We start from the raw sequence: 15,771 nt of genomic DNA, 5'->3' as shown, positions 1-15,771 counted from the left end.
CTGTTCCTTGTGAGGCGGCGTTCAGATCCAAATATATCAATACACTCTTACAAGATTCTGATCCCTGGCGGCGTTGATCCTCTGAGTGTGTTGATATTGCTTTTCAAAGAAGTTTCCAGTGTCTTGGCGCCAAACGAGTCCAGATTTTGGGCCCTCTTCCTGAATCAGAGCCGTGGGTCATATTCTTAAACATTTCGGCGCCCTAACACACACATTTGACATAGCTTTCGTAGGAGTTGTGGGCATTTCCAGGGGTAGCTTAATGACCCTAGTTTCAGTTTGACCATTCTTCTGTGCCAGGAAACTAGGAGAACACTCATTAGAACCTGACTGATGTCCATTTTGGCCTTTGAAAATAGTTGGTGTGAGAAGCGGAAGCGTTTGAGAATACCATGGGTCCTTTACTGCTGGAGGGTGGCTAACAGAACGCCTCTACCTAAAGAATCACTATCAACTTCCGTCGAGGTTGTAACTTACATCCTCCTTACACCTCTTTTACAACCTCCCGGATACTTCCTGAATTCGGGTGTAAGGGTCGGAAGTTGTACCTCGGCCTTACAACGTTGTGTTTTCTGAATATGGTCCTAGGCTAATAACAGGAGTACGTAGTGATTGAGAATGTGGGTCCTGTTTTGTTTCCACTTTAACAGGCTATTTTTGCAAGGTGTCTGCGCCATGAACGGGAGGTCTTGACTCATAACAACCTGACATGTCTTCTCCGTGGCCTTCAAAAATAATTATGTCAAGAGCCTGTAATGTTTGAGATTGCGGGCCCTGTTTTGTCTCCACTTTGAAGGCTGTTTCTGCAAGGCTTCTGCGCCATTAACCGAAAGAAAAAAAACACTCATAACAACCTGACGTGTCTTCTCCGTGGACTTCAAAAATAATTATGACAAGAGCACGTAGTGATTGAGAATGCGGGCCGTGTTTTGTCTCCACTTTGAAGGCTGTTTCTGCAAGGCTTCTAACACTTATTTTTCTATGGCAACCCGACGCGTCTTCTCCGTGGCTTTCAAAAATAGGTATAACAAGAGTGCGTAGTGATTGAGAATGCGGGCCCTGTTTTGTCTCCACTTTGAAGGCTGTTTCTGCAAGGCTTCTAACACTTATTTTTTCTATGACAACCCGACGTGTCTTCTCCGTGGACTTCAAAAATAATTATGACAAGAGCACGTAGTGATTGAGAATGCGGGCCGTGTTTTGTCTCCACTTTGAAGGCTGTTTCTGCAAGGCTTCTAACACTTATTTTTTTTATGGCAACCCGACGTGTCTTCTCCGTGGCTTTCAAAAATAGGTATAACAAGAGTGCGTAGTATTTGAGACAGTGTTTGCTCAGAGAGAAAAAAAAAATACTGACCCACCTCTGGCCATTACACTCAAGACTGCCCTGAAGGTCGAACTTGAAGCCAGACTACTGTACCCACACCTTTCTGCAAGTCCCATGTTTTCAGCACCTTTGTAGAGTAAGGACAAATATATCACTTAAATCTATCGAGGCTTTGAATTCTTGGCAAACTGACTGGGAATGGAAAGCCAGATTATCGTACTCAGAGCCTCATATTTACCGGTTTTTGAGCCATAGCTATCGCCAAATAAGCACCAATAATTAACCATTTTAACGATAATTTTATTTGAAGGCAGTTATTGGGGTCGACGAGGCAGTTTTAGATCGGAAATCGGCAAACATAGGAGGCTGAGTACGACAATCTGGCAACACAGAAGCCACCAGGCAGATATCGTTTCCATGTGGAGTTACCAGATTGCCAGATTGTCGTACTCAGCCACATATGTTTGCCGATCTCTGACCCCCAAAACTGTTTCCACCACCCCAATAACTGGCTTTACATATAGTTATAGTCAAAATGGTTAATAATTGGTGTTTCTTGGCAATAGTTATGCGTCAGAAACCGATAAATACGATGTTCCGAGGACAATAATTTGGCACCGCTTGTGAACTGGCAACGAAATATGCAAACAAAGAAAACGACATCGCAAAAGAGAATGGCAACACAGACTAACATATTCATTACACGGATTATAAACTGTAAGATATTGGGAACTACTGAACAGAAGGCGAGGAAGAGGAATGAAGGAGGAGAGAAAGAGCAGAGACACAAGGAGGAGAAATGGAGGAGGAAAGAAATAGGAGAGACGGAAGATGGAGTAGATACATATAGTCTCTCTCTCTCTCTCTCTCTCTCTCTCTCTCTCTCTCTCTCTCTCTCTCTCTCTCTCTCTCTCTCTCTCATTATTGATACATTCTACTATTTTTTACTTGTCTACAAATGTTTCCAGACAGTCTACCTTAAAACGTCACATTTTCTTTTATCATCTCCTCCTCCTCCTCCTCCTCCTCTTCTTCTCCCCCCTCCTCAGCTGATACTAATACAAAGTTGAGATTGAAACCGTGTGTGTGTGTGTGTGTGTGTGTGTGTGTGTGTGTGAAAGAGAGAGAGAGAGAGAGAGAGAGAGAGAGAGAATCCAAGACACTTTAGTTTACCTCCATTTCTTCGTTTTCTTTAATAATCTGACACTCCTCTTATTCCTTCCTCTCTTATTTTCTTCCTTCTTTCTTCTCTTCCTACTTAATTCCTCTTCTAATCCATTCTTCCTATACTTGATGTCTTCCTCCTGTCTTTCTTACGCATCTCCTCCATTCCTTCGCTTCCTCTCTCTCTCTCTCTCTCTCTCTCTCTCTCTCTCTCTCTCTCTCTCTCCTTTTATAACGACCTCTTCACAGTTTATGACGTAACCAAATCACTGGACGTAGTCTATCTTGATTTCCAGAAAGCGTTTGATAAAGTCCCGCATCATAAATTATTTTATAAATTAAAGCAAATAGGTATTGACGGTTAAGTACACCAATGGATCGCGAATTGGTTGAGCAACAGACAACAAAGAGTGGTGATTGACGGATTTACCTCAGAGTGGGCGCCGGTCACTATTGGCGTCCCCCAGGGCTCGGTTCTTGGCCTAGTCCTCTTCCTTATTTACATCAACGATGTGGATGTTGGACTCAATAATCGCATTATAAATTTGCAAACGACACAAAGATTGGTAACTCGGTTCACACTGACGAAGACAGGCAAAGCCTCCAAGAGGATTTGCACAAAATTTCAGCTCGGTCAAATAGATGGGAGATGCCCTTTAACGTAGACAAGTGCCAGGTCCTTCAAGTTGGAACAAGAAATAAGAAGTTCGACGTTAAACTCACAAGCGTTCAATGCGTTAAGGACTTGGGGGTCAAAATCGCGTCAAACCTCAAATTCTCACATCAATGCATCGATGTACAAATAAAGCGAACAGAATGTTGGGCTTCATTAAAATAAACTTTTTATTCGAGAATAAAGATGTAATACTTCCGCTCTACAATAGTTTAGTCAGACCCCACTTGGAATATGCGGTACAGTTTTGGTCTCTCCACCATGCAAAGGACATTGCTAAATTAGAAGGTGTTCAGCGTCGAGCAACAAAAATGATCCCTTCCTTGCGCAACAAATCCTACGAAGAAAGGCTTTCCACCCTTAACATGTTCTCTCTTGAGAAACGTCACCTCCGAGGAAAACTGATCGAATGTTTTGAAATACTTAATGGTTTCAAGAATGTAGACAGAACAAAATTGTTTATGATCGATGACACTTTGCGAACGAGGAACAATGGCATAAAACTCAAATGTAGACAAGTAAATTCAGACTGCACCAAATTTTTCTTCACCAACGTTGTAGTGCGAGAATGGAATAAGCTCCCACCATCAGTGGTCCAGTGTAACACGACTGACTCCTTTAAAAATAAGCTCGACCGTCACTTCCTTGAACTTAATATTAACTAAAGTAGAAAAGCAACGTTTTGGAGCCATCTGATTAATGTAAAATCACTTGGGTTTAAGGACAGACCACCTAGTCTGGACCATGGGGTCCGTGTGGTCTGATTTTCTATGTAATTCTATGTAATTCTCTCTCTCTCTCTCTCTCTCTCTCTCTCTCTCTCTCTCTCTCTCTCTCTCTCTCTCTCTCTCTCTCTCTCTCTCTCTCTCTCTCTCTCTCTCTCTCTCTCTCTCTCTCTCTCTCTCTCTCTCTCTCTCTCCTTCTCTGTTCATATCGTCTCTATCTCTTAGTGTCACTTTCCCTCTCCCCCACCTTATCACCAAAACCACCACCACCACCAACACCGCCACCTCTAACAATCCTCTCATCTGCATTCTCACCTGAGCGTCCAATTAGTAAACACCTCAGCACAGGTAAGGTGTGTGTGTGTGTGTGTGTGTGTGTGTGTGTGTGTGTGTGTGTGTGTGTGTGTGTGTGTGTCAGGTGTAATATTTGTAGTAGTAGTAGTAATAGCCGTAGTAGTAGTAGTAGTAGTAGTAGTAGCAGTAGTAGTAGTAGCAGTAGTAGTAGTAGCAGTAGTAGTAGTAGAAGTAGTAGTAGTAGAAATAGTAGTGGTCGAAACTTCAAGAAATTAATAATAGGAATCCGTGGAGAAGTGGTTAGTGTACCTGGCTACAAATCCGCTGGCCGGGTTCGAATCCCGTCCCGGTCAGTCGGCGTTCAGCCCACCCAGCTGTTCATCCTCCCTTTCGGGCTGGCGGATATATGAGTACCTGGGGACAGTGGACACCTGGGGAAGGGAAACTGTGGTAACCCGGATGTCACACTGGCCCTGTGTCCCGGGGTGATGGGTTCTTACCACCACAGACATAAGGGCCAGTGTGACGGAGATGAGCACCGAGGCCACGCGCAGCTAAAGCGTATGCCCGAAACTAATACCTTTATCTTAATGGAGAGAAATAATGGAAAGTGTCAGGTAGGGAATGGAAGGAAAGGAGATGGATGGTCGGGAGTCATGGAGGGGAAATAAAAGACAGCAAACATGATAGGAAAGAGACAATGAAAGGAGAGAAAGGACCGTAGGAAAGTGACGGCAGAAAAAGAAAGGAGAGAAAAAATGTCAGGAAGGGAAAATGTTAAGTATGGTAGGAAAGTGACAGAAGGAAAAGAGAGTATGGTTGGAAAGTGATGGTAGAAAATGGAAAGGAGAGAGTATGGTAACAAAGGAAAGAAGAAGGGATGTTAGGAAGGTGATGGCAAGAGAAGGAAGGAGACAAACTGTGGAAAAGAGAAAGTATGGTAGGAAGGTGAAGGAAGGAGAGAAATATTTTCATGCTGACTGGTCTTTTGAACTTGCTAACGACATACTTTCAGTCTCTCTCGGCCCCGCTGCACACGAACGTCAACTCAAGCTCATCCCTATACTGTCCAAATCCCTTACGCAAGAGTTAACCAGCATCATTCTTTCATCCCTTTCCCTTAACACTCTGGAACTGCCTTCTTTAGTCTGTATTTCCCCCTGCCTACGACTTGAATTCTCTCAAGAGGGGAGCATCAAGATAACTCTCCACCCGAAATTGATCTCTTTTTTGGCCACTCATTCTGTACTCTTTTGTTGGGGCAGGGCTTGGCGGGCTTTTGCTTCTGTTTATCATGCCCTTGAGCTGCTGCCATTGATGTAAATTGAAAACAGCAAAGGGATTAGAGGAAGAATACAGTGAGATATGTATCAGGAAAAAAGGGAAGCAAGAGTACCGGTAAACAAAATAGCGGAAAAGGTACAAAGAGTGGCGTGCAGGAAAGAAAAGGAATGAGAGGAAAATATTAACGGGAGAAATTCATGTATATATTTCTCTCTCTCTCTCTCTCTCTCTCTCTCTCTCTCTCTCTCTCTCTCTCTCTCTCTCTCTCTCTCTCTCTCTCTCTCTCTCTCTCTCTCTCTCTCTCTCTCTCTCTCTCTCTCTCTCTCTCTCTCTTCCTTTCCTTTCCTTTTTTCCTCTCCCTTTTTATCTTTTCCCTTCCCTTCCTTTCTTTCTTTTACTCTTCCTACCACTTTTCCTCCTCATTTTTCCTTTCCTCCCCTTCCGTTTCCTTTCGTTTCCTTCTTTACCCAATCCTTCTCTCTCTCTCTCTCTCTCTCTCTCTCTCTCTCTCTCTCTCTCTCTCTCTCTCTCTCTCACTCTCTCTCTCTCTCTCTCTCTCTCTCTCTCTCTCTCTCTCTCTCTCTCTCTCTCTCTCTCTCTCTCTCCCCACCTTCACCCCCCGGCGAAGCATCATGGAGGGAGGCTGGCCACAGATAGCGAGACCACAGATAACATGACAATACCCTCGTCCCGCGCGGCGCCGCCCAGCATTGTTTACCTTATCAGCTGACCGCCTGTACCAGCTGATTGCCTGTGTCGCCGCCCCGCCCCCCCATCCTCCCCTACGTCCTCGCCCCCGCCCTGGTGTCGCTCGCTGTCATTCTACTCAGAGACTGACCTTGTGATTGATTGGATTAGGATTTGTGGTATTGTTAGCATCATCACTGTTACTACTATAACTACTACTACTACTACTACTACTACTACTACTACTACTACTACTACTACTACTACTACTACTACTGCTGCTGCTGCTGCTGCTCATAAAACCACTACTGCTACTCCTACTATTATTATTTCTACTACTGTTACTATTTCCTTTTTTCTACTACTACTATTACTGATGCTGTTTCTACTATTACTACTGCTGCTACTTCTACTACTATTCCTCCTACTGCTATTACTACTACTACTACTTCTACTACTACAGAAACGTAAGCTATAAAATATCACCTCCTCTTCCTACTACTTCTACTACTAGGCTACTACTACATAAACGTAAGCTATGAAAGATCACCTCCTCCTCCTCCTCCTCCTCCTACTACTACTACTACTACTACTACTACTACTTCTACTACAACTACTACTACTACTACAACAACAACAACAACTACTACTACTACTACTACTACCACTACAGTAACAATACCACCTCCACCCCAACCTAACCATAAATTCCTTTCTATTCCAGCAAGATGGCCGTGCGGGGGGTCGTAGGAGCAGTGGTGGTGGTGGTGGTGGCACTGGTCAGCGTGGCCCTGTGTCTTCCGAGTGGCAGGGAGGACGTTAAGTGTATCCTGGGCGGGTACGAGCTGAAGAAAGTGCCAGACTACAACTCGGTGCTCGGTGGGAGCTACACAATGATCCTGGAAGTATCGAGTGTGACCGACGTGAGTGCCAACCAAAGGGCCTCAGTGCCAGAAACATCATCATCATCATCAGCTTTTTCTTTACTTTTCTTTCTTGTTTTCTTGTTTTCACTCTCGTTATTTTCCCGTTCTTGTTTTTGTCCTTGTGAGTGAGTGAGTGCCAATGTTGGATTTGTTCTTCATGAGCATATTCTTCACTCCCCTTTTTCTTTTTTCCTTATACCGTTTTTCTCCTACTCCTCCTCAACCACCACCACACACCATCATCACCACAAAACCACACCACCACTACCTGTTCTTCCTACCATCACCACCACCATCATCACCACCACTATCTATTTTTTTCCGTCATCACCACTAAAACCTACTCTTCCAACCACCACCACACACCATCATCACCACAAAACCACACCACCACTACCTGTTCTTCCTACCATCACCACCACCATCATCACCACCACTATCTATTTTTTTCCGTCATCATCACTACTACCTACTCTTCCAACCACCACCACCACCATCATCACCACCACCCAGTCATCAACGCCTCCAATCATTACCACCACTTCATACTATACTTTTTCCATCATCACCACTACACCACCACCTCATCCCCACCTCCTCACCACCACCAGAAAACCACAGTGTACGTGACTGAGGTGCACGAGCGACACATCTACCATGACGTATTTTCGGACGTGGTGGGCGTGATGCTGGAGGTGAACGGGTCTTCGGTGGTGTACCAATACTACCCCGAGAAGAACGTGTTCGTGGAGGAATACAACGAAGAGTGTCATGAGGTGGCGTAAGTATGGTGGTGGTGGTGGTGGTGGGTGGAGTTACTGGTGTTTATGGTGTGTGTGTGTGTGTGTGTGTGTGTGTGGGGTAATGGCAGTCAGATGTATAGGAGAGCAGGGAGGTGAAGTGAGTGTCTGCGAGGGAAAAAACAGCTCACTATGATGCGAAGAATACTCGGCGTGCTCATCATGACGCTAATAATAATGGGGAATAATAATGTCCAAGTAAAAACATCCTCGGTGCTCGCCTTGTTCACCACGGGAGCCGCGGAGTAATGTAAATGCGGCTCGCTGTATCCGTAGAGTTTTCCGCGTCACTACCCAGGTAACGCCCGGTCCATTACACGCTGTCTGTCTTGTAGGGAATGAACTCTTGCTGACAACCCTTCATCTGATCAGTCTGGCGGCGGTGAATGTGTTAGGATGTTCCCCGAGACTTAAGGTCATATTCTTAAACATTTCGGCGCCCAAACACACACATTTGACAAGGCTTTCGTAGGAGTTGTGGGCTTTTCCAGGGGTACTTTTATGGCCCTGATGGTAGTTTGGCAGGGCTTCTATAACATGACCTTGAAAAAATAGTCATGGGAACGTATTTAGCCTCATCTTTTGGCCTATAGGAGTCGAAAGCACAAACACACACATTTGACAAGGCTTTCGTAGGAGTTGTGGGCCTTTCCATGGGTACTTTTATGGCCCTGGTGGTAGTTTGAGAAGGCTTTCGTAGTTGTGGGCTTTTCCATGGGTACTTTTATGTCCCTAATGGTAGTTTGACAAGGCTTTCGTAGTTGTGGGCTTTTCCATGGGTACTTTTATGGCCCTGGTGGTAGTTTGAGAAGGCTTTTGTAGTTTTGGGCTTTTCCATGGGTACTTTTATGACCCTGGTGGTAGTTTGGCAAGGCGTCTGTACCATGAACGTGAAAAAATGTCAAGGGAACGTATATAGCCTTTTCTTTTGCCTGTGGAAGTGGTTGATGTGAGGAGTGGAAGCGTCCAAGAATGCCGACTTGAGGTTGTTGAGCTGGGAGTGGCGTGACTGTGTGTTGATCTCTGGGTGTTGCTGTTTGGTTTGAGTTGACATTTATAGTATTCATGTAATTTCTCCCTCCCTCCTCCCTTCTTCACTACCTACCTACCTTCACCTTCCTTCCCTCCTTCCTACCTCTACTTTCCCTCCCTCCTTCCATCTCTCCCTACGTCTTCTTGCCTTCCTCCCTTCTTTTGTCCACTTCCCTCCCTTCCTTCTTCCCTTCCTCCCTACCTACCTACCTACCTTCACCTTCCTTTCTCTCTACCTCTACTTTCCCTCCCTCCTTCCTTCTCTCCCTACGTCTTCTTCCCTTCCTCCCTTCTTTTGTCCACTTCCCTCCCTTCCTCCTTCCCTTCCTCCCTCTCTCTTCCTTTCTTCCCCTCTCCCTTCCTTCCTTCCTCCCTCTCCCCTACCTCTACCTCCCTCTCTCCCTCTTTACCAACCTAACATTCCACCTTCTCACTCCCCTTCCTAACCCCCCCATCTTACCACCCCTTCCCCCCCCCCAGTGAGCCCCCGACCTTCCCCTGGGGCTGGTGGGACACGGACCCGAAACACGGGTCAAACTCCTTCGGGCCCTCGAGTATCCTGCGCCTGGCATCCAACATTACCACGGTGAGTGTAGGATATCAATTGTAGGATCTGAGGAGGATATGGATAAGTTAGAGGTGTGGAGCTCTTAAAGAAAGGATTTGGGTCTAAGGATGTTGGTAGGATATGAAGGACATTAAGGTAGGATGCTGTTAGGATTTAAATAGGATATCGTTTGCTACATATGAATACGGACGGGATATGGTTAAGATGAGTACGAACATAATAACATAAGAACGTAAGGAGTCTGCAAGAAGCTCCTGTAAGTCTACCCCCACCTTACTTCACTATCCATGAATTTATCCAACCTCTTCTTGAATGTATCTACGGTACAGGCACACACAACATGACTGCCAAGCCTGTTCCACTCATCCATCACTTTAGTGGTGAGCCAATTCTTTCCTATATCTTTGTTGAATCTGAATTTATCTAACTTAAAAACATTGCTACGTGTCCTACCTGGATATTTTACAACCAAAACCCTATTGACATCGCCTTTATTAAAACCCTTCATCCATTAATAGACTTCGATCAGGTCTCCTCGCAACCTTTGCCTTTCTAGAGAGTGGGATTAAAGTAGGGCGCAGGGAGAGGGATGGGGTACAAATAGGATGCAGAAAAGATACGGGCAGCATCTTGCAGGATATGTAGAAGATGAAGGTAGGATGCTTATGCTTCGGGCAGGATATTGTTTGCTGGGTGTGAATATAAACTTAAAATGAATATGAAGATTTAAAGGACATGTTTCTTCTCGTCCTTCCCCCTCGTCCTCTTTTTTATTCTATTCCTCTTTCTCGTCCTTCCACTCGTCCTCCAAAATCTCTTCCTATTTGTATCCTCCTCCTCCTCCTCCTCCTCCTCCTCCTCCTCCTCCTCTATCATATTATTTTCCTCACCTTCCTCCTCTTTATACTTGCAATCTCCTCCTCCTCCTCTTCCTCCTCCTCCCCCTCCCCCAGGAGTTAGTGGGGGAGGCAACACTGGACGAAGGCATCATGGTTACCCACTACAAGGGCTGCTCGGAGGATGGCAGTGTGGAACTCAACTTCTACTATTCCCGTGAGTCTGAATGTTGTAGTAGTAGTAGTAGTAGTAGTAGTAGTAGTAGTAGCTGTTGTTGTTGTTGTTGTTAGTCTTAAGGAAATAAAGAGAGAGAGAGAGAGAGAGAGAGAGAGAGAGAGAGAGAGAGAGAGAGAAGGTTAGTTATGGTAGCATGATGGTGGTTGTTGTTACTACTACTACTACTACTACTACTACTACTACTACTACTACCACCACCACCACCTCCAACACCTCTAACATCACCACCACTACTATCACTCAAACTTCACATCCTCCCTCTCTTTCACCACCATCATCACCACCACCACCACTATCACCAACACCACCCCGAACAACAACATCAACAACATCACCATCCCCAAAACCATCAGTAACATCACTCAAACTCTTCTTCCTTCCACTCCATCACCACTCCCATTCCTCCACCACCACCACCACCACAAACATCAACAACACCAACAACACTAACACCTCCAACACCAGTAATATCACTCAAACTCCATCTCCTTCCCTTCCTTCATAACCACCACCACCACCACCTCCAGGCCCTCCGTGGGATATGCCCGAGGAGAATTACTTCATCACCGAGGATAGCCTGCCAGTCAGGATGGAGGTGGCATATGCGGACGGGTTCAAGCACTGGACTTACAAATTCGTCGATTTCACTCCTTTCGTCAGGACCCACAGCCTTCTGGAGGTGAGGAGGGGGGGGGGGGGAGAAGGGAGGAAGAGGAAGGAGGAAAGAGGATGAAGGTGTGGGAGAGAGGGGAAGAGGAAGGATGTGAAGGGGTGTGAAGAGGTAGGAGAGACAAAGGAAGGAGTGGGAGAGAGGGGAGGAAGGGGGAGAGGGGAGTGAACGAGGAGGAAGGAAATGAGGGAGAGGGAGGGAGGGGGAAAGGGGCGTAGGAAAAGGGGTGTTGGGGAGAGGAGAGAGGTGAGGAGGGAGAGAGGAAGGAGATGACTGGATCCCGACTGACCCCCTCTTTGACCTTTAGAAATGGCTGATGTGAGAAGCGAGAGTGTTTTATAATACCAACCTAGAGGAGTGTACAGTTGTATGGTGTAGGTTCGTTAGTTGTTCTGCTGTTGTTTATTCATTCTATGCCCTTTCTACCCCCTCTCCATGCCCCCCAGCCTCCCCGCGGCATGGCGTGTGAGGCCATCACGGGCATAGTGGACATCGGGCCTGTGCCAGTCATCCCCAAGCACTTCAGTTTGGCCGAGGAGGTGCTGTTGAACTCTCTCATCGATGGCGTGGACTTCGGCTACCAGTACTTGGAGAGTGTGCAGGTGGGTGGGGGGGAGGGTGTCTCGTTAGCCGTGCGTGTGTGAGGTTGTTTGTTTGTGTTTGGGGGGGGTTGGGGGTTAGGGGGGAGTGTGTGTGTGTGTGTGTGTGTGTGTGTGTGTGTGTGTGTGTATTTACCTACCTAGTTTTATTTACCTAGTTGTGACATACGGGAAAAGAGCTACGCTCGCGCTGTCCCGTCTCCATATCCTCTCATATCCAACTTTTCCTTAAAATCATGAATGTTTCTTGCACAAACCACCTCCTCCTCCAGTCCATTCCATAGCTCAATGCTTCTGTTTGGGAAGCTACAGTAGTAGTAGTAGTAGTAGTAGTAGTAGTAGTAGCAGCAGCAGCAGCAGCAGCAGTAGTAGCAGTAGTAGTAATAATAGCGTCAAGACAATACGTCTTGAAAAAAATAGTCTTAATGTAGGGATATAAACGTCACTAACAATATCTCCCTCCCTCCCTCTGTCCCTCCCTCCCCCCCTCCGATAGATGACCTACGCCGGGGAGATCTCGCTGGTGAGTGTCCTCGCGACCCTTCCCTACGACAACTGGGCCCACACCGCCTTCGCCGTCAAGGTCATACACGACTTCAACACCGGTAAGGCCGCTGCCCTATTTGCTGCCCTCTGATTGTGTGTATTTGGTTGCCCTTTTATTGTGTTGTAAAGATAAAGAAAACAAGAGAAGCAATCAACATAACAAAGGCGAGGACGATATCTTGGGTTGGCCTTTGATAGTCTTTGGTTGCCCTTCGATTGTGTGTATTTGGTTGCCCTTTGATTGTGTGGTAAAGATAAAGAAAACAAGAGAAGCAAACAACATAACAAAGGCAAGGGCGATATCTTGGGTTGGCCTTTGATAGTCTTTGGTTGCCCTTTGATTGTGTGGTACAGAATACAGATAAACAAGCAAATAAAATAACATGCGAGGACGATATCTTGTGTTACCCTTTGATTGTGTTTTGGTCGCCTTTTGATTGCGCGATACAAAATCAGCGAGCAAACAACACAGAATACTGATGAAGGTGCATGGCCTGATTAAAAGCCATCACAGCACCAGGTGGAAAGGTTACATTATGAAGATTTACCATAGCACTAACTGACTAACACTAAGATCAGGGAGGTGGAAGACGTTGGGAAAGGCCGTTGTCGTGGAGTGGAGTAGTGATGATGATGATGATGGTGATAATTATGATAAAGAAAAAATATAAAGAAGACACCAACATATAGTGAGACAGGAACTTTTGCTTTGATTATTAACATTGATTCATCGTAAGAAATCGAGGACATCGAATGAAAAAGATAGATAGATAGGTAGATAGAGATAGGGATAGACAGATGAGAGATAAGGAGATAAATAAATAAGGTACTTACTCTTCATGGGGACGTATCTGCTCAGTTCCTCCTGAAACGAAAGAAAGAAAACCTTGTTAGACCGCTCGAAAAGACAGAAAACGGGACAGTGATTGGATAACGTAGGTCAGACCTGATCATTTTAGTGTACAGGATGCAAGCACTTCTAAAAGGCGACAGAGAGAAAATGGAAAGAAGAAAAAGATTAAATAAGATGTTCAAATATAAGTTCAGACACAAAACCGTGACAACCGTGACGTACAGAACTGAGTGCCTTTTTTTTTTTATAATAGACAACATTGGAGCATAATTTACGTCTCCAACAGAATAATGAAAAAAAAAAATAGACGAACAAACAGGTAGATAAAATGTGAACAGGTAATAATAACAAAATAATAATGAATAATAAAAAAAAGACAAAGTGGTAAATAATAAAAAAAAGTGTACAACCAAAATACATAATAAAAAAAACGGAAATAATATCATACAGTGAAATAGATCAATAATTAATTCAACTTCACTAGCGAACTTTAATAAAACGATTGTCATTAACTTCTGATAATACACAATCTTGAACTAATCTCTCTCTCTCTCTCTCTCTCTCTCTCTCTCTCTCTCTCTCTCTCTCTCGCTCTCTCTCTCTCTCTCTCTCTCTCTCTCTCTCTCTCTCTCTCTCTCTCTCTCTCTCTCTCTCTCTCTCTCTCTCTCTCTCTCTCTCTCTCTCTCTCTCTCTCTCTCTCTCTCTCTCTCTCTCTCTCTCTCTCGCTCTCTCTCTCTCTCTCTCTCTCTCTCTCTCTCTCTCTCTCTCTCTCTCTCTCTCTCTCTCTCTCTCTCTCACAGGCGTCCAGTACATGATCTTCAAAGAATTCGGAAACTGCTCGAGAGACTTCATACCTGAATTCGCCTTTGACACACACTTCGGTAAGTAAGAGAGTTAGTAAGTAGGGAGGTAAGTAAACTGGTAAGAAGGTAAGTAGTAAGGTAAGTAGGTAATTGTTTTAGGGTATATAAGTATGTGTTCAAGGGTAAGTAGGTTGTAGGTAGGTATGTAGGCAAGTAGTATGTTAGTAAAATGGTAAGTATGAAAGTAAGTAATAGGCAAGCAGGTATGTAAGTAGATAAGTAAGTAGATAAGTTAGTAGGAAGTAGGTAGGTATGTCAGTATGTAAGTAGGGAAGTGAGTAAGTAGGCAAGTAAATGTTCAAGGGTAAGTAGGTATGTGAGTAGGTAGGTAAGTAGGCATTTAAGTAAGTAGATGAGTAAGTAGTTAAGTTAATGGGTAAAGAGACACACCATTCCAATCACTATCACCAAACAGTCAACTACCACCATCACCACCACCATCACCACCAGTACCCCAATCACCACTACCACCATCACCACCACCATCACCACCACCACCACCATCACCACCACCATCACCACCACTACCACCTCACCATCAATAAATAAATCACCACTACCACCATTGACATCACACTTACCATCATTATCATCACCAATATCACCACTACCACCATCACCACCACCACCGTCAAGAACAACAAAAACAATAATTAGAAAAGAAAAACGTTGACATAATCGGATTAGCAAACTCTCTCTCTCTCTCTCTCTCTCTCTCTCTCTCTCTCTCTCTCTCTCTCTCTCTCTCTCTCTCTCTCTCTCTCTCTCTCTCTCTCTCTCTCTAAGCTTTTTTTTGTACTACTTTATCTCCTTTTTCCCTTCCCTCTCTTCCCTCTCCCTCTTTTGTTTCATTTTTATTCTCTTTTATTCAATTTCCTTTATATTCCTCTTTCTCTTTGTCTGTCACCTTTGCGCGTTATTCCTTTGTTTATTCTTATTTATCTTTCATCTATTTATTTATTCTTTTATTTATGTTCTTTGTGTATTTATTTAATCTACTTGTTCTTTGTTCTGTTTCCTTTTATCTCTATTTTTCTTTTTTTATTTGTTTACTTCGTTTATTCTTTATTTCCCATCTTTGAATCTTTCCTCTCTATTTCTTTTTTCTTCCTTCCTTCCTTCCTTCCCTTTCCATGTTCCTTCATTCTTTCCTTCTTACCTTCGTTTCTTATTTCTTCCTCTCTGTATTCTTTCTTTCTTTTTCTTTCCTTCGTTTCTTTTTCAATTTTTCCTTTATATTTTCTTTTTCTTCCTTCCTCCCTTCCTTTTCCATGTTCTGTCTTTCTTTCCTTTTTTCTTTATTCTTTTTTCCTTTTTCTTCACTCTTTTCAACTTTTCCTTTCTCTATTCTTTCTTTCTTTCCTTCCTTCATTTCCATCTTCTTCGCTTTTCTTTCTTCCTTCACCATCGCCATCATTCATTCATTTTTACTTTTTTTTTTAAACTTTTCATTCCGCTAAGAAGAAAAAAAATCTATAAAAAAACGACAGATAAATAACAACGATTGAATTACTTTACTTAACCTCTTTATTTTTTTCCATTCTTCATCTCTTTCCTCGTCTTTCCATTCGTTCTATTGGCGGGTCTTATTCTATTCTCTATTCTTTCCTTCGTTACTTATAATTTTCCTCATTTTCCCATTCGTTCTATTGGTAGGTTTCCGTGTATGGCATCTTACTAGGCCTA

The 15,771-nt window shown here is 44.2% G+C and overlaps 1 protein-coding gene across 1 annotated transcript in view; it reads left to right on the top strand.

Annotated features, from left to right (window-relative positions):
* Nucleotides 1–4,113: 4,113 nt before the first annotated feature.
* Nucleotides 4,114–15,771, top strand: part of LOC126985621 (uncharacterized) — a 32,076-nt gene continuing 20,418 nt past the window's right edge. The window contains exons 1-9 of the mRNA XM_050840777.1: nt 4,114–4,237; nt 6,879–7,077; nt 7,692–7,861; nt 9,393–9,498; nt 10,434–10,533; nt 11,082–11,233; nt 11,671–11,826; nt 12,320–12,428; nt 14,023–14,103. Coding sequence (XP_050696734.1) covers nt 6,883–7,077; nt 7,692–7,861; nt 9,393–9,498; nt 10,434–10,533; nt 11,082–11,233; nt 11,671–11,826; nt 12,320–12,428; nt 14,023–14,103 — 1,069 coding nt within the window. The 5' untranslated portion in view covers nt 4,114–4,237; nt 6,879–6,882. The remainder of the gene's footprint in view (nt 4,238–6,878; nt 7,078–7,691; nt 7,862–9,392; nt 9,499–10,433; nt 10,534–11,081; nt 11,234–11,670; nt 11,827–12,319; nt 12,429–14,022; nt 14,104–15,771) is intronic.

The sequence above is a fragment of the Eriocheir sinensis genome, chromosome 60, assembly GCF_024679095.1.
Source record: "Eriocheir sinensis breed Jianghai 21 chromosome 60, ASM2467909v1, whole genome shotgun sequence".
NCBI classification, from domain to species: Eukaryota; Metazoa; Arthropoda; class Malacostraca; order Decapoda; family Varunidae; genus Eriocheir; species Eriocheir sinensis.
The sequence above is the reverse complement of the archived record's forward strand: the minus strand, read 5'-3'. Positions and strand labels throughout refer to the sequence as shown.